Source organism: Phaethon aethereus (genome assembly GCF_964289735.1).
Source record: "Phaethon aethereus genome assembly, chromosome: 20".
Taxonomy (NCBI): Eukaryota; Metazoa; Chordata; class Aves; order Phaethontiformes; family Phaethontidae; genus Phaethon; species Phaethon aethereus.
Window position 1 is genome coordinate 11,008,462 of NC_138596.1, and position 19,095 is coordinate 11,027,556.

Consider the following 19,095-nt stretch of genomic DNA (forward strand, 5'->3'; position numbering starts at 1 on the left):
AACTCCATGTTTCCAGGAGCTCACAACCCAGGAATGGACACAGAAGAAAGGGGAGAAAGAGGGAGCCACCAACATGCCATTTTCAAACCAAGAGAAGGAAGGAGTAGAACAGAACAAAACTGAACCCCTCCAGTCCAGAACTGAAAACACCACATTCAATCCATTGTCATGTGCTGACCTACAGAGCCCTGGGAAGTTCTTCTTCCACGTTCCCACATTGTCCCTCTCCTCTGCTAGTATAAAACCAGTGATGCTCTTTGAACCATGCCAAGCTGTGTTTAGAGTACATAGGTAGCAGCTCTGTTTCATCCAATATTTAATTTTTTTTTTTTTAAGTAATAACCAGTTCTAAACATATTTCATACTCTCTGTTCCAAGATCTGGGGTTAGCACATTACTTCAGGCTGCCTTACCTTCACTGCCACATGGAGCTTGGCTGTTTTCTTAGAAGGTCCTGATGCTTCATATGTCGTACCATCAACATCTACAGACATTGTGAAGACTGGGGCATGGACTGGACCAGACTGTGACAGCAGCTTATACTGAAGCCCTGGCCTGATTTGGTTCAGCCTCATCAGAGCATTCATGAGATCTATTGCTTTACTATCTAGTACTAGTACAAGATGGGGCGGGGGGGGGGGGGGGGGGAAGTGGGAAGAGAAAGGGAAAATGAACATAAACAAGATGAAGAGAAAATGAAACAGTTTGCATTTCAGTGCCTTCTGTCTGTATAAAGGAGCAAAACAAAGCCTCAGCCTCTCAGAGGTTGAGGATAGCCATAACACTGTTAAGTCTTTAATAAGCCATTCTACTTTTGGGTAACAACTATAATTACCCATTGTTTTATATTGTTAACACAATTCTTTAGCAGCTAGCTATATTATTCCTGGCTGCTATAAGAGAAGTAGTAAGTTTTATACGCAGTGAGGAACGATATCCAGAACTGGCACCGAAGTGGCACAATGAAAACAGCCCCCAGAACTGCCTGGATCCCAGCAATGCTGAGGCGCATCTAGTCTATGCATATAGGCGATGTCAATGTTTTGTAGATGAAGCATTTTATTTTTCTTGTGGGAGGTCTTGAGAGACTAACAATTAGCTCAAAAAGGGGAAGAATGCAAAATGGCAAATGTTCGCACAGCAAAGTCACTGCAGTATTTTGAAAAAAAAAAAAACAAACCAGAGCACAGGGGCATTATCAATAAAATACCTCAGCTGCTTGGGGCAACTTAAATTTGACTGTAACTTGATGGGTAATCCCATTTAAAAATGCAAATCATTCCGTTCGTAAAACATGTCGGGGGAAATTCAGATGCACGATAGGTGTTTGACGTTTCAAATGTGGGGTGATAGACACAACATTTTTTGTTCCAAAGACTTTTTCACATGCTATTCCACACCAACACAGAGAAGCTTTTTAAACCAGCTCCCACTGTACAATAGATCTTTGAAAACAGAACGGACAAGCGTTGCACTTACTTTTTCTCAGATTACGCTTCATCTTTTTATTTGGATCTTTATCATCCCCAACACTATCTTCAAATGGTCTCTTAAGAGCAGATGAGCCTGTACCTAGGGTATAAATTTCCTTGTAATATGGATATGCTATTAGAAAAACAAAATTCCACAGCAGGAGTCTGATTAGTCCCATACTGTTCCTTGCATGCTTATAATGAACTCAACCATCAGTCAAAGCTTTCTTATTGCTACACATAAGCCAATATTAGCTTATTACTCACTGTACCATGCCATGCGAGAAGTAGTTTAATTTTGCAGTTAGTCTAAGGCAAGAACTCCAAGAGTATTGTTTTTACCAAAAATATACGTGGAAATTTATTTTTCTTAGATGTACATTGTTTTCTAGGAAGAATTCTTGAGTAATTCTTATTACGGCCACTTGTTATATGCTTTTTGACCAGTCTACAGTCTCTCCTTCCCCAGCGTAAGAATCATAAACACTACTGTTACTCTTCAGACCCCAAAGGACCTGTGCTTAAAGAAAATCATCAGCTATATTCTAGCTGTACTGCTGCTCCTCTGCTGCTGCTTCTAGAGAACAGAACCTTCCAGATTTTCTCCTAGCAATGAAGTATTTTTTAAAAACCCCACATTTAACACAAAGGAAAGCCTCTACCATGCATTCACAGCATACAAACTCAGGAATTTCACCCATTCTAAATTAACCCCTAGTCTACTGCCCAATTAGTGATTTTTGAAGCAAACACTACCTACCTTCTTTGTCAGTTACTGACCAGGAATATTTCTGAAATGACTTATTTGATGGGAGGGGATCCATTTCCAAAACCTTATAGATCTGACCAAAGGCTGATAATCTCAGGGCATGCTATAAGGTGACAGTAGAAACGTAAGTTACATCACAGCACCGCTTTACCTCAGTTGTCTAAGTTTCTAAATAAGTTTGTAGACGCAAAACCACTTCTATGAGAAGACAGCTTCTACAGCTGTCTATGATAGCCATAGAAAATGCTAATGTCTAAAAATGTAAAACTCCTTAGTTTTGGTAATACAAAGTGCAGGGCACGTGGACAGGGAGCCTACTGAAATTCGGCTCTGTGCCATAAGCACTTGAAGTGGGATGCAAGTGGTGCGCACACATTAGACTGCCTTTTGCAAGGATTAGATTTCATACATGTTTAACTCGCACTCATGAACTACCATTTAATCTTTCCAGGGTAGCGCACCAGAAGAACTGTCAGAACTGCCATTAAAATAAGCTATCCTGGCAGAGAATAAGTTGTATTAACGAGCTGAAATCTTCACCGTTGCAGTATCTAGCTCCTCAAATGCACAAGTTTTCTACCTGAGCACTGTGTGTAATGGCTTCTTTTTGCTGAACTGTCATATAAGACAAAGCATCTGTTGGCTCCCGTTCACAGGGGTCATGCAGACCAGGGCCTCCTAGGAAGGAAAGAGGCAAAGCAGATTATTGAGAGTAAACGAGAAGCAATATGAAAAAGGGCATGAGTGATATTGCAACAGCTAGTCTCAGTCTTCATCAGAGTGGGAAGCGTGCCTTTTCCAGTAAGGGATTCAAACATCACAGAAAGCGAGATAACCCCAGGGTTTTACTCCCTTCCAGCAAGCGGCCACAGAAGTTATCAGGGTTAACACTGCACATGTGTAACAGCATAAATGAAAAGCAGTAGGTTTAGAAAAAAAAAAAACCAACTTGGATAGATATGTAGATTTCAATGAATCTACAGAAAACAGATGGTCATTAAGTCTACTTATTTGCAACCCCTTAATGAGATAGGGGTTAATTTATAAACAAATCTAACATTCTCCATTAACCTCTATGCTTTGGAAGTACTTATTCAAACAGTTACAACCATGCAACTTTTTTTCCCCCCTTTTTTTTTTGTTTATTTTATTTGAAACAAGAAACCACTTTAGCCCCACTACAGGTTAGAAGTTCAAGGCAGGCATTTTTCATCTAATCATACAGCAACAGCAAATGCGAAGGCTGCCTGATCAACCTTTTGTGCTCCTGAAGTTATTTTCGCCCCTTACCGGGAAGCAGAATTCCAGACGCCAAACATTCCATCACTCGTCGCAATGCTTCCCCAGCGCCCAAAGGTCTATTACAAGTACCTATAGATTTTTCACAGATAAGCTCGAGTGGCTAGAAGACATTAAATTATGATTAGTATGGACACAAGGATAACTGTAACTGCAGTTAAATATGCAGGGGTAGAGGGGAAGAATATTCACATCAGCTTACTTAATTTTTAATCCACTACAGGTCTGACAGAGACATCCATCCCAGAGGACAGTTCATGGCACATGTATTTGTTCCCTGCTCCAAGTTGCCTTTGGAGGAAGCCAACTGCTCTCCATTAACTGCCCAGGAAGTCTAAAAGGAGGAGCCTCGTTCTAAAGCCAGATCACATGAATATTCTCCTCCTCTCAAAGGGCTGTCAGTTCTACACGAGAGAAAACACTGCCTCCACTGACCTACAAAGTGTTCCTCTCTGGATATGCAGAGCCTTCGGCCCTCCCCAAACCTGCTAACGTGAAACGGTATCCTCTGGTAGGAGCAGCACTCTCATGGTAGCAGGATATTTTTAAAAAGCTAAACTTGGAGGCAACCAGCGGGATTCTATTGCAAACCCCTGAGGATGTGCAAGGCCCACAACATTACGTCTCTTTCCCCAGTATCTGTACATCTTTCTGACTGCACAAATACTGCGTTCTCTTTCCTTCCTACAAGCACTCTTCTACACAGGTAAGTTAGTGGGGAGTAAAAGGAAGAGGGGGTTAAGGAGGAGTTTCATACAATGCACTGTTTTCTCCGATCCAGACATTGCTACAATTCTCAGGAGATCTGAGACCTGACTTTGTGGCCTTCAAATCTTTCTGTACTTACCCATCCTTTCAGTGGTGCCCATGTGGGGACTCTGTTGCACAAATCCCGCAGAATACGAAGGACAATTACACATGATTTTAGTCCGTTTGCCCTGGCCTAAAACAAACAGAATGATTCCAATACACCTGCAAAAACCTGGCTTTTCTTTTTAAATGCACAGAGTCCTGGGATAGATTTTTTTAAAAATTATTATTACTTAATGCTTAATCAGCTTCATGCAAAATAAAAACAGTTACAGAAAAGTAAAGTAGTTCAACTTAGAGACACATATAAAATAGGAAGCAAAATGTCAATATTGCTTTTGTAGCCTCATGACAACTCTAGACCAGTTGGCTGTCTCCCTGTCACGTTTGCCCCTGCACAGTACAGCACTGAATTCAGAATTCTAGACCTCTGCTCTATTAGGGACTAGTCAGAAATTAAAGAGGCATTATAATTAAAACTGTCTCAAATTAAACCTCGTAAGGCTACAATAACAACAAGGTAAGAACAAATAGCCAACCTGAAACCATTTGGCGTGCCGCAGAGACGCCAAGGCCTCCAGGCATTTCTGCCTGTCCAATAAGTCCGGAGGATCTTTCATCGCAACATTATCTACTGGTAAAAATGGGATAAAAAGAGACAGATACAATTTGACCAAGGGGTTTCTGTCACAATACAAAAAGAGCGGCAGCATCTCAATGAGATAATAAGACTCCCAGAATTTAAGTGCACTGTGTTATTTAATTTAAACAAGCCATTAAAGGTAGTAAATGTGCACATGTGCAACAGAAGCAAAGGCATTCACTCATTGTAAAATAATAGTAATAATAAAGATGGCCACTGCTACAGACAATCTGGGATCTTATTAAGAATGTAGAACACATTTCAGGGCAGAAAATAGCTATATAGCACTTTTTTTTGTTGGGTTGTATTGGGCTTCCCCCCCGCCCCCCTTCCCTTCTTTGTGACTTTTATTCCACAAAAGTGGCACAGAATTTCAAAGAGACAAGATTCTTTTGACAAGAGGAAGATATTCTTGGGGGAGTAGAAAAAAAAATTATAATAGGTAAAAAGTAAAGTTACGTCCATGCAGTTGGTGAGAATTCCCAAGAAAAATACTGAATTTGAAATATTATTGCATGAACAGTACTAGCCAATGTAATTGAATGAAAGAAATATACAGGAAATGCGAGTAAGCAATTTTACAGTTTGATTAGTCTTTCATATCACCAGAACATCTGAAAGAATTAAGTTTGGTAACTTCCAGATTATTAACATATTCGAGAGGTAGTCCCCTCCTGCAAAAATCTTCTCTTCCCAACATCAACTGAAATCAACAGAGGAAATTCAAAGGAGGATTTAAGAGACAAGACACCGATATCTTCTGTGCAGGTTTACACTTCCCTCCCCCCTTCTCTTTTTTTATCCAGCATGCAACAAACTGCTTTTTAGCAGTCACATCCAATTCTATATTGAGGGACATTATGCATCAATCCTTTCTTCCCTAAATTTTTTTTTTTTTTTTAATCCTAAGGAGTTACTAACACCCAGATTCTCTGGAAACGTACAAATGACAGATTTTGCATATCTGTGGAAGCAGGTTAAAAAGATTTTAGTTTTTAGCTGACATGAGAACATCATCTTGGAAATACTAAATGAATCCATAGCTCAACTAAAACCTTGAATATGTTGTTTTCCTATGAATCACAATTACTCTTTATGTAAAAATAAAAAACTTGGAAGTATAGTCTTTTCATTATTCATAATGGTCAGTTCTCCACATCTTAAGAGACCTATGCAGGTCTGAATGAAATACAATATCCATTCCAAATTGAAGACTATGCTAGATAAGCAAAATCCAGCAAGATATTTAAAAAATGAGAACAAGTTAGGAGAAAAAAAAGTACCATCAATTTGTAGTACAATTTAGTAGCAACATCTCAAAGTACATTTTCATAGGTTACTCTGGATAGTATTGGTTGCATGTGCAATTGCATCTTTAATGTTAAGTTGCTTCACCTCCTATGCCATTCAATGGGCAGGTTACCCTGGTAAAAGCACATTATGTTATGATGGATAAAAGAGCCCAAAGCCAAAAAAACCCCAAACCAGTGTAAAACTGAACAGAACCAGGTATCTTGTCTGAGAGTCCACAGCTGCAGTTCGCACCTGCTGGCTCTGCTGTCAGCAGAAGACTTAAGTGCTATAAGCTTATTTTCTAAACCCTGGTGAACTTCGCAGCAGATATTTGCATTGTTTCTTATTGCCCTCATCAACAGTATTACAATATTGTGATTAATCACTCCTCTTGCCTGTTTTCCAAATAAAAGCTGCAAAGTCTCAAAGCACTAGATTCCTATGTGCACAAAAGGTCACTTTTGGAACACAGGATTTGCTTCTAAATTTCCTTTGCAGTTTCATTATTTTCAGGAGTAATGTTGTGGCACGCAATTACCAAATGTACATCTAGGCAGTTCTGTAAGAAAACTTTGTTGTGGACAATATAAACATCTGCTTAAAGCTCATGTATTGTATAAAACAACTACTGTCAATGAATGATCAGAATCTTCTTTTAAAACGTTAGAAATGGCAAAGGTGACTGATTGCAAAATCCTTAATTTTTTGCAATGAACTGGATCTTCAAACACCTAGGGACTTTTGCTTAGTATTGTACAAGGCTTTGCTAAAGTGTGTTGCAGCCATTGACAAAGTAAATGAATTTTTCCTTTCAACTACAGAATGTGTCATCTCATTCAGGTGAATGAAAAACCTCCTAAGATTTAATTTGTGTCAACAAGTTAGAATTATACTTTTTCCTACAGGATTAAGGCTTTTTCCAAAGGTCTAAATTACAAATATCTTGGAGAACTTTGCCAATTACAAAGTCCTGAGCACCTTTCGCGGATGTTGCAGTCAGCCAACTTTCAGGTGCAAGATTCTATTAAACAGAAAGATGAAGAGAACAGGCAGTAAAGAGGGCGAGCGGCTTGCAGCAGGCTCCCTTTGGACACCCTCAGGAGAATGTCATGTTTCTTCATGCTCTGCCAGTCAGGAAAGTGAGACCTAATCAAAATTTTCAAATGTGATTGCAAAGCTTTACGTTTTTTCTTGTGCTTTTAGCAAGGGCAATGATACAAGGAGTTTAATGAACAGTTAATGGTAAAGCCCTGACATCAGCTCGCACTATGCAAGACTGAACCAGTCCTTCGGTAACTCGCTCCCCACTTGCTGTATGTTCGCCCTTCACACAGCAGCTGCCAGCTTCGTTCATGTGGGGCCAGCCGTGTGAGGAGTGTCGTCATCTCCGCAGGTAAGTCTGTGGCTCGTTGCCCCTTCAAAGGCGCTTGGCACCTTGAGGCGTTGCAGGCTGCGTCAGCCCCGTGAAGGCCGCAGCAGAGGCAGACTGTTTATGCAGTAGCTGCTCAAGGAGCAAGGTTGATTGCAGCCCCGCTTTGGTAAACAAACTTGTTTATTATTACATAAGCTTGTTGTTACTGTACACTCAGTAACAACAACTGATTTGCAAGCTACAAGGTTCTGGTCTGGAAAGCCCAATTTATATTTGATGCTATGACTAAAAATTCAGTTCCTTAAGAACTTTAAATTTCAAACTGATGCAAAATGCAGCAATTTTAGGTGCTTGACTTCTCAAGTCGACATGAGAAAGCAGAGCTTTATGGATAGGCATTTGTGGGAAATGTTGAAATGCACACACACACTGGTCCACTATTTATTTTTGCTAACGAGCAGCAAAAACAAATAGGACAAACACCGCATCTTGAACATGAACACTTTTCCAAAGAGGTGGGGACTGAAGAGAAATCCAGGAATGTTTTTCGATACATTCTGACATCAGGGCATGAAGGCACACACAGCATTCCTACAGAACAAATGGGAGCACTGGTAACGAGGTCGGCGGCGCCTAACCTTGCCGGTTTGGTTAGAGGACAGATTAGTGCTAATCACACCGAACACCGAAACCTTGGTCAGTTCTGCGCAGCCTCTGCTCCCTGGGAGCGGCAGCGCCTGCAATCCAGTGGCCTATCTTACATGTAAGATGAAAGGCAAGTTGGCAAGCATTTTGAGCTCCTTCAGTCAAAAGGACGTATGGAATAAACTCAAAACAGTTTTTAAAACTGCACAGGAAGTATATTTGCATTTGGTTGGCATTACTCGGGGCTATTGAAAACATACGGCAGTACTTCCTTTGGGGATCAAGGTGTTTTCACCAGACAGTTCCTCCGAGTACTGTTCCTTGCTATTAGATGTGAAACCTCTTTGGTCTCAATCTAAGTGACCGTGACCTAAATATGGTTGGAAATACTATGAAAAAAGGTATCCCACCCCCATTTCAATTTACTTGGTGACGTCTGCATAATGTTTCACATACCTTTGAATATGATAAATGTCTGGTCACTTGTGATGAATCAAAGAACCTGGGCTTTAAAACAAGATCCATTACCCTATTAACTATCCTCACCAGCGGTACAGAAATGATAGCATAGCAGTGTTCTAAGAGAGGTAGTAAAATGGTTTTCAGTTTTTAAAAAATTAGTACAGAATTTTGAAAATATTTTAAGATTCTGAAAACAAAATAGAGTATCTATGTTTTAAATATAAGGAAGCATAAAAATTCAAATCCTTACTCAGTTTGAGATGAATTCAGGAGCCCCTAGAGTTTACTGCCACAATGGCATCACTGTTTGCAGGAGAATACTTGGACAGAAGCCTTTGTGCAAAACTGTATCCCCTTGTGAGAAAACTGCAAATCCTTTACCATTAAAATTTGTTCTGCACTTTGTGCTCTTTCTCATGAACACATATCAGCTGCAACTGCAGAGCTAATCTCAGCATCTTACGGGAAGTTGAAGAACTGAAGTAATATGCAATTTATTTTTAATGGCCTTGCAAAAGAGCATCGTTACGAATTTGAGAATAGACAAACATTGCAATTAGGAAATCTTTGCCATTCATCTGTTCTGTAAGATTTCTCTGCATCCAACTGCTGCCAAAGCGTCACGTTTCATTTGACAAGGGATCCTTCCTGCCATTGCGTGAGACAAAAATGGAGACACTGACCAACGTTTCTCATTGTATCGGTAGTTCACGTGGGAGAAGGGAGGAAGCAAAGGACTTGTGGCAAGTCTAGAAATGGGAAAAGAGCGACAGGGAGTTCCCTAGCCCACATGGGCCCAGCTGCCTCAGTTGTCATGACAGAGAGTGGCCAGTTGGTCAAAGGTCTGACATCATCCAGTGGCAAAGTTTCTAGGGATAGGTTTGGGAAGCGGAAGCAGATATTACTGACAAGAGTTTAAAAATAAAACAAAATATGGCTACAGTTGCTCTTCTCTATTTCTCTTGGTTTGTTTCCAACCTCATTGCTACTACCAGTCAACGTTCCTTTAAGTAGGGGCATTAACTATACTGGACATCACGCAGTTAGGGAGAAGGAACGGAAAGAAACTAAGTTACAGTTTTCTATATCTATTTTGCTCTAAGGACATGAGGTACAATGTTCAATTCAGAAGTGAAAGTGCTGTATTATAGCACTGCAACTTCAACTGTATCCCAGTTAGGAAATTCTTAAAGCTAGAAACATACACATATGTATCATCAATTAATAAAAATTGAGGGCCAGGATGACATACTTGCAAGATTTGCAGGACAGTTTTTTTTTTTTTTTAATGTAAAAAGAGAAACAATTTTATGAGTTTTTCAAGATACTACAAACCAATCCCACTTGACTGACTTAATCTGAAAACAAGACTGTGCAGCACTGGGGTGCTCAAGAATTAACTAGCAAGTCGGAAAGAAAGGAGAACTAAGATCTAATTGTATGCCAAAGTTAACACTGTAGGAATATTGCTCGCAAATGAAAACTATGCATATTTACATGAAAATTAAGTGACTGTTGTCTTTTTAAGGCACAAAGAATGTAATCTATGGTGGCAATAGCCAATCTAGTTAGTAGATGATGCACAGTTAAAACCTACTTCCCAATTAACCCTGTGCTGCACAGTCAGGGCATTTCGATAGAACAGTCTTAAAAACAAGTTAAAACGCTCTGTGTACCTCCTTCCTTCTTCTCTGCTTCATCTCGAATGAGAGGGGATGTAAGTATCACCTTCAAAGTTAGCTTGGGCTCCTTTGTGTTACGAATAATAATAGCTGCCTCATTTACATGCTGCTCCACGAGATACTTCTCTTCTGTAAGTTTCTGAAAGTCACCAAGAAAGATTTCAAGAATCTCCCAATCAAAAGAAAACCTGCAGAATCTCTGCATGTGCCTATGTCTCTCAACTAATGAGAAGCCTACAAGACACTGCAATAACAAATAAGGCCTTGCCTCCCTCATTAAAGAACAGAAAAACCCCAGTAACATGCTTAAGAAAAAAGGTTTGTAGCAAGTTTAATGAGAATACTAAGCAGTTACACTACATTACCACTGTTTTTTGAACTTTTTTTGTCTTTTTTTTTTTTTTTTTTCTTCAATCAAGACAGAAGCTGACTTCCATAGCTGATAGTATGCAAAATACCACCAGCAACTTTTGTTCTTAACCAGTACAGGCTTCTCCGGTGAGGCTGCCTCTAAATGTAGAAGCTCACATGTGCGGTATCACCAACAAAACCAGAACTGTCAGTGCAAACGGATGACAGACTCTGGTGCAGCAGCTGCACCAGCTCGCCCAGTCCATGTACCTGCCATGAACTACTTGGCCATCTCTTAGCAACCCTAAGTTATTCTTCAGATGCCCTAGCAACAGAGATTTCACCACCTCTCTAAATGGTCTGTTCTGATTCTTAGCCGCACATGTAATTTAGATGACCCATTTTGCAACAAAAATGCCCCTTGCTACAGTGCCAGTTACTTCTCATCCTACCTTCGGTAGTCATGTGAATCACTATCCCTTTATAAATAAACATTAATGTCTTAAAACTTACACCTGCATTCGGTCTTGACTTTTTCCAAACCAGGTAATTTTAATTATGTGGTTTTCTAGGTGCTCGTTCTCACTCATCTGATTTTCTCCAACTTAGCTGTCCATCTCTCTCACTCCCTTTCCACACAGCACTAGAAACTGGATGCAGGACACCACTGTCACCCACTTCATTAATACCAGCTCCAGGAGAGATCCCTGGCAATGCCTGGAAAACATGACCTTCCTCTCTTGACAGCACACCAGTAAATCACATGTTTTAGAAGTTGTTTTCGATAAACTGTTCGTTTCTTGCTTAGGATTTCTTTTGTAGGTAATACTACAACTGCCTTATAATGTGTTCCATTGACATGCATTGTATCAGAGTTATCTCAAGTGACCTGTATCTGCAGGTCTGTCAGCGGTCCTTTGGGACCCCTCTCAACCTCCAAAAGCGCCAAGATAACCACAGATGGTTCAGGGTCCTGAAGCTGTTCCTTGCGTTTGTGTTTGTTTCAGCAAGACCACACAATTAGAACATATCTGCCTTATATTCTGACTTCTTTCCCTGTTGCAATCTGCACTCCTCCAGCTCCTTTATTGGTGGGATGAAAATGTTTAAGCATCTGCACACTTCTAGCCTTCAGAGAAGCAAAGCAGAAGCTATTAACATCTCCGTACCTCATTTGCTCTTTTTGTCCACTATTGGGCGTACACTTTCCTCCTCTCTCCTCTATCTGATGCATCTGCAGAACCTCTCACCGTCTTTTATGCCCACGATGGCTGTAGCTTCTTTCATGAGCCAGATTCCTCTTGCCTCACCTTCTCTGTAATCCCTTCCATCCCAGTGCTTCCCCATAGGATCTTACCTACTTGTCCCTTGAATGTATTGCAGTCTTCACATCTTTTAATTTAAGTGCCATTCTCACTTTTTTCAAAGCATATGCTAACTTTTCTTTTCACTTTCAACCCTTCTCATGTCACACCTCACTACAAACAAGTAAAATTTACTCTTTACTACTCAGGAGATCCTTAGCATTCTCAACTATGGATAGGGCCACATCTGCAGGCACAACATCATCTCATTAAAACAAGTCCTTTATGTGAACAAATGAGCAGTGAGAACAGGTAACACACATACTGTCTATGCTGAAATAAACACAAGGCAGAAAAGCAGATGAAGTTTGGATATAGTTTGGAGAGAGGCACTTGCAGTGGAATACTTCAGGGCACAGCTTCTCGGTGACAGCGTGTATCAGTCTGGACGCCGGACTGATTACTCAGACTCAGAACTTTGCCAAAAAAGCATTATCCCTAGCTGCTGTAAAGAGACCAATATTAGCTGTAAGTGCTGCCTACAGGATGCCAACATCAGAATTAAATAGCCATAAATGAAAAAATTATGAGCTCATGATTAACAGAAGCTAAAATCAGTGACCACCTAAAGTGACTTGTTCTCACTTCAGAAGTACAGAGGCATTTATCTTGGAACAGCCCAAGCGAAGCAAAGCAGCTGCAGCGTGGAACTTCAGGTTCGGGCAGGGGACAACACCACAGACCGATTCACATGCTCGAGCCAGGAAGATTTCTGGACTGCAATTTAGCTCACGTTAGTGGTTGGACCAGAGAGCAAAGGTTGGCTGCATCAGTTACCAAACAGAAGGGCTGGCTGCCGTCATAGGACAACGGACATCGCACACAGGGATTAGACAACAACAGGAATAAGATGTTAAATTTTCTGAATCACTACTTCATGTCACCACATTAAATGTGTCACACACCCTAGATGTCATCCTAGATTCAAAATGTCTTTAATCTAGATCACTTGCCTTTCTTCCTGGAACAAATTCCAGCCTTTACCCAAATACACCTTTGCAGTGCTATCACCATTGTTAGAGGACTACACTACATTAACTCACCTGAATTTGAGCTGGGAGATTGTCTTTAACTGTACATAACAAGGTCTTTGTGGGCTTTTCTTTGCACATGAGAACCAGCTCCAGATCCATATCATCTTTTATCAGCAAGCCCTTTGCAACCAAGCCAATTCTCATAACACCACACAACGTCCGACCACCTTGATCCCTGAAAATGAAACAATTTGGAGTAATTATAATGGTATTTTCACACATTCAAAATAATTGTATTATCCTACCACAGTGAGGAGAGAAACGGATGGGACTGATGACCGTGCTAAAGTGGCGTATCACTGATCAGAAAGTGAAAAGTACAGACTCCTTTTATGTAAGTAGCTCCTGTGAAAAAATTGAAGCACTGATCTGCAATTCACGCAAACGGCAGAAGTTGCCTAGCTCAAGTCACAAGGCACAAAAAAGCCCAAATTCACTACCTGCAGATCTACCAAAAGAGTAGAATAATTAATCTATGGGAGCTCTCTGACAGAAATCCTGTTTTCAGAATCGAACTGAATCGTCTGGTAGTGACACTCCAACTTTAAACTTGGCCACACACCTTTTCAATATTTCTTTTAGTTGATCTGTACATTCAGACCTTTATCATTAAAATTGTACAACCAACTTCTGAAATTTTAGCCCATACTACAAACTGATATTTCAGGAAAGCATCTAATTTCCAAAAGTCATTCAGGCACAATTGCTTCAACAAGTCTTACCACTGGCACCTACAGGAATAGAGGTCTGTCTACTAATTTTTACTCTCCAGCTAAAGTTTACGGGAACATTTAAGAGCCGCAGCGAACAACTTTCGAAGCAACATAAGAACACTTTAGTTTTGAGTACCGAGAGAAAGACTGCAACAAAAAACAGTTTTGTAGGCTAGGATTGCTTAAAAACAGCAAGAAAAATGCAAGTGCATCTTTGACAGTTCAACACCGGCTATTGCCACATGATGCATCTCACCAGCAGCACATCACCATTAGAAACACCACAGAAAACACATAAGCAGCAAAGGTGCTAAACCATCTCAGCCAGAAGGGCAGCAGCCCTTTCACATCAGTCTTACTACCCAGAGGGATGGACTGGGTATAAAACAAAACACCCCAAAACCTCAAAAAAACCCAAACCCAGTCACACTGTGATTGAGGGTTATCACATAGCTCCAAAGCTTCACTCAGAAGTATCTTCATCCAATAACTGTACTATCTTTATCCATGTATTTTAAATGGAAAGGGAGGAACAGGTGCTTAAACAATAGACAGAAGAAAAGAAGGAATGACACAGAAAAGGAAGCGACGATCCCAAACTAGTTACTATGCTTGGAACAGCCAGAAGCAAACTAACAAAAACTGCTACAAAAGTAAACATCATCTCAACTTCCACCCTGGAACTACGCTACTTTAACAGTATCTGGATGCAAATGTGAGAAAATGCGAAACTCCTTTAGATACGGTTTGCAACTAGCATAAAGACATTTCAAGTTAGATATTTTTCTATGTTGTAAACCCCTTTTAGCTTGTAAAGTGATTCGTAAAATAATTTGTTCAAAGCAAATGCATAAATACCCAAACTGTTTTATATGTATAAATAATACACTGATATTTACAAAAACTGTACTCTGCGTTTATAAGAGAGCACAAGCGTGAAAAATCCTGCACAGGCATGCATGAAAGCAAGGCTATCCAACTGTCTCAAAAGCATTTACTGCAGGCTTGGATATTTTTTTTTTTAATTGGGGTTTTTTGGAAGAATCCATTCTGTGCCTATTTGCCTACACCAGAAGACACCTAAGAATGTCACCAGTAATGCCAGGAAGTCACCAACAAAACATACAGCACACTGCATAGCATAGCAAAACACTGAGCTTAAATACCTTCCCCGAGGTGATGACAAAACTTAATTACCCGTCTGTGGAGAAGCAGCCTATCAATCCACTACAATTATTCTCTGGTGGTAATACAATCACACTGTCTTAAATCAATTTATACATTAATTTATGTAAAAATATTCATGATTTTAAGTGTTTTGCTCTTTCTATTTGAATACATTTCACACCAAAAAGTAACACATCACAGCTCAGCCTTACACAAAAATGCCAGTGATCGCACTTGCGTCCGTTAAATATTTATTAGGGAACACAGAAAGCAACAGGCCTCAAAATGAGGGACCATTTGTATATTTACTTTTCCAAGGCTATCCTATAATGGTCTTCATGCTGCTGAACATTTCTTATGTGGATGAGTGTACTCTGAGTAGGTGGTGCTGCATTTAAACTTCATGCAGAGCAAGCAGTCTCTTTCAAGAGCTCCCAAGCCCACCACCTTATCCTAGAGATAATCAAAGACAAGCTTAAATGTTAAGAAACCAACCTGTGGAAAAACACAGGTAAAATCTGTCTGTAAAATCCACGACACTGTTGGAAAACCAGATCAAGTCATGAATGCTTTCTGCTCTTCCCACCCACACAGATTTCCTCAGTTAATATAGTTTATTAATATCTAAATGTTTAGAAACATTTATTGTTTCTAAATGGAAGTACAGTCCAGCTAGTGAGGTACAGCAGAGCTTCATGCCTCCTTTTTGGAATACTACTCTCAAAATTTGTAAGAGAATTGGAAATAACCAAGAACGATACTACTACGATGAAACAGGAAACAGTATTTCATTTTTGAATTTCCAGACATACATCATTATGCATTTAGGAATAACTGATAAAAACAATGGCAATCACTCTCTCTCTCATACTAAGACAGTTAACTGTGTTTTCAGTTTAAAAACTGATACAAGTCTTCCTCATGAAGAGTTAGATCTTCCGCCATTACCTGCACTGAATTGTGTCTTACTCCAGAAGTATACAATATACAGGGTCTCTACTTCCATCTATTACTGCCTTAGTAGGCTATACTTCCCCCATCCCAAAATGTAAACAACTTGACATAATATATATTATTTACCAGGACACCAAAAATTAAAAAAAGGACTTACAATAAGCCTTTCACTGCCATAAAAGCTGTCAGAAAACGTAACAAATATATATGAAAAAGAATACACTTTATCAGTTTTAAGATCAGAATGTGCTGGGCAAAGTCCACATTAACAGCAGACCTTCTTAATATTCCTTCTATCACTGGAAAGAAAACAGAGAAAGTCCTTTGACCACATCTCTAGTGCAGACAGTGTAACCAGATTAAGTTCCAAGAAGTTCAGTAGAAAAGTATTACATCACAGGAAGAGCAGGGAACTGGAAGTCAGGTTTTCCAAGTCACAATAATTGGCTGTTGTCTCCTGGTGCTTCCCTTCCTAACCTGTAACCTGGGTAGATACTTACCTGAGTTGGAGAGCATGTGAAACAGATTATCCAGAAACCACTAACAGGCCAGAAGTGCCCAAGTTAAAAAGAAACATTAAAAAAAAAAAAGCACCAGTTGTTCCTGCTTCTTGGAAGAAGAAAAAAATTGGCACCATGTCAGGCTGGGACATAGTGCAAACAGATGTTTTACTCAGTGAAGAACTACATAATCGGTTTTGGCTGGGATAGAGTTAATATCTTCACAGTAGCTGGTATGGGGCTGTGTTTTGGATTTGTGCTGGAAACAGTGTTGATGACACAGGGATGTTTTCGTTACTGCTGAGCAGTGCTTACAGAGAGTCAAGGCCTTTTCTGCTTCTCAGCCCACCCCACCAGCGAGGCTGGCCAAAGGGATATCCCGTACCATGACGTCATGCTCAGCAATAAAAGCTGGGGGAAGAAAGAGGAATGGGTGGACATTTGGAGTGATGGCATTTGTCTTCCCAAGTCCCTGTTGCGTGTGATGGAGCCCTGCTTTCCTGGAGATGGCTGAGCACCTGCCTGACGATGGGAAGTAGTGAATTAATTTCTTATTTTGCTTCGCTTGCATGTATGACTTTTGCTTTACCTATTAAACTGTCTTTATCTCAACCCATGAGTTTTCTCACTTTTAGTCTTCCTTCTCTCCCCCCATCCCACCAGGAGGGGAGTGAGTGCACGGCTGTGTGGGGCCGAGTTGCCTACAGGAGTTAAATCATAGCAATGATAGAAGGCAGTGGATCCTTAGAAAAGTTAGTTTAGTGGATAGAAACTAAAGTTTTTTTGTGTATTAAACTGAAGGAGTCCCTAAGCTACATAGCTGTGGATTTGCATTTGTGTGTTACAGGGACATATATTCACATATAATAGCTGAAAAGTTTGTCTGCTCAGTGCAGCTTCACAACGTCCCAGTAAAACAAATAATGAAAGAGAGAGCAACTGCTGCCCACATTGGGCTTATTACTATTCCCTGCACTCGCCCTACGTGCTTCCACCTCAAAAAGTCCAAATATATCCACTTCCTCCTATGAACATTCATATGCAGGAGAATCAAGTAACACTACAACTCTTACTTCGAAGGAAAGGAACCCATTCAGAGCAGTACAGTAACACATTATGAGGCTCAACTCACTCACTTGGCATTGCTTTCTGCAGCTTCCTCCTTTGCTTCCACATCACCCTCACATTTCGTAGACTTGTTCTTTTCATCCATCCAGTCAGAGACATGTTTAAGGGCACATTCTACTGTTGATACCATGTTCTGGACAGCTTCAAGTTCCTCTGGAGATGGATAAATGGTTGAATGTTTCACCATAACATGGCGGTCATCATTAGCAAAAGATCGGATAGATCTCTGTTATGAAGTGGGAAACAGGGGGGGGAAAAAAGAACAGAGTTATTGGATTATCAATAGAAGGACATTGCCTGAATGGGAATCCTCCCTGACAGATGCAGGGAAGTGTTTTATGACCACCATTGCTTATAATCATGCAGGAGTGATTTCTTATTTTTATTTAAATAAATTTACTACAGAAAAAAAGAACCCAAACACCAGTGCAAAATCAGCACTAAGCGGGTAAAACATATAGGGTTGGGTTGGGTGGGTTTTATGGCACCCAATATTTGATGCCTAAATTCAACCCTTCTAGAATCCTTTTATTGGCTTCTAGGAGGAATAGGCACATGTGGAGCACAGTTCATATTTATCTCTACCAGGCACCTCTGGAGGAGAGTTTATGTCTACTTTAGAATGAGGTAAATTGTGCTTTAAAGGTACATTTCCCCACCCACCCACGTGTGACTACAGAAGTCTAGACTACTGTATCAGATTAGCTGCTACAGACATCTAAAAATTAAGCAAACTGAGTATCATCTTTTGTCTGGTACGTCCATCGTAAGCGAAGCTGTGACACTGCATGCACTAGTCACAAACCAGAGAAAGGGAGAACTTCGGTCTAGGACTAGACAAGTCTCCGTACTCCCACGTGCAGCTACAGTGGGTAAAAAATAGGGTCAAGACCTGTAGTGTGCATTACTCTGTTTGGCTAGAAATGGAGTTTCTACATCTTGTCCTTTCGTAACTGCCGCCCCCGCCCTTTCTTTTTTCTCATTTTCATTGTTTTTCCTCACTTCTCCCTGCCCTCCCCACTAAGCTTCTCTTTGAGAAGAGGGCATGGTCTGGCTGGCTAAGTATAAAAGGTTAGAGTGCTGAAGCAGGGACCAAAAAAACCTCCCGAGTTTCATTCCCAGCTTTGTAACAATCTAGGATCTTGGACAACTCACTTCACTACTAAATGTCTCTGACTTCCCACATCCTTTGACTAGCTTTTTTATTTAGATCAAGCTTTCAAACTCAGTGAGAAGTCACTTAGGACCTGATCTTGCCTAGGACCTACATCCCATAGAGATACAACTTGCGAGCAATAGTACTGAAATAGTACTGAAAGAAAGAGGGGCATCCCGCCCCTGGAATATTTGCAGGAATTAAGGAGTTCCTGAATTTCAGCGATCTTTGTTGGCTTGTCTCAACCTTCAGCAGCTGGATAGCTCAGAGCAAAGGGAAAA

The 19,095-nt window shown here is 40.4% G+C and overlaps 1 protein-coding gene across 1 annotated transcript in view; it reads right to left on the reverse strand.

The window, feature by feature from the left end:
• The window catches only part of STRBP (spermatid perinuclear RNA binding protein), a gene marked incomplete at its 3' end in the record, with an annotated part of 29,781 nt that extends 11,903 nt beyond the window's left edge, over positions 1-17,878 (reverse strand). The window contains exons 1-10 of the mRNA XM_082009034.1: positions 17,667-17,878; positions 13,206-13,371; positions 10,442-10,586; positions 4,890-4,981; positions 4,388-4,483; positions 3,532-3,643; positions 2,822-2,919; positions 2,233-2,344; positions 1,480-1,572; positions 414-613 (exon numbers count right to left, since the gene is read on the reverse strand). Coding sequence (XP_081865160.1) covers positions 414-613; positions 1,480-1,572; positions 2,233-2,344; positions 2,822-2,919; positions 3,532-3,643; positions 4,388-4,483; positions 4,890-4,981; positions 10,442-10,586; positions 13,206-13,371; positions 17,667-17,845 — 1,293 coding nt within the window. The 5' untranslated portion in view covers positions 17,846-17,878. The remainder of the gene's footprint in view (positions 1-413; positions 614-1,479; positions 1,573-2,232; positions 2,345-2,821; positions 2,920-3,531; positions 3,644-4,387; positions 4,484-4,889; positions 4,982-10,441; positions 10,587-13,205; positions 13,372-17,666) is intronic.
• Positions 17,879-19,095: the final 1,217 nt, after the last annotated feature.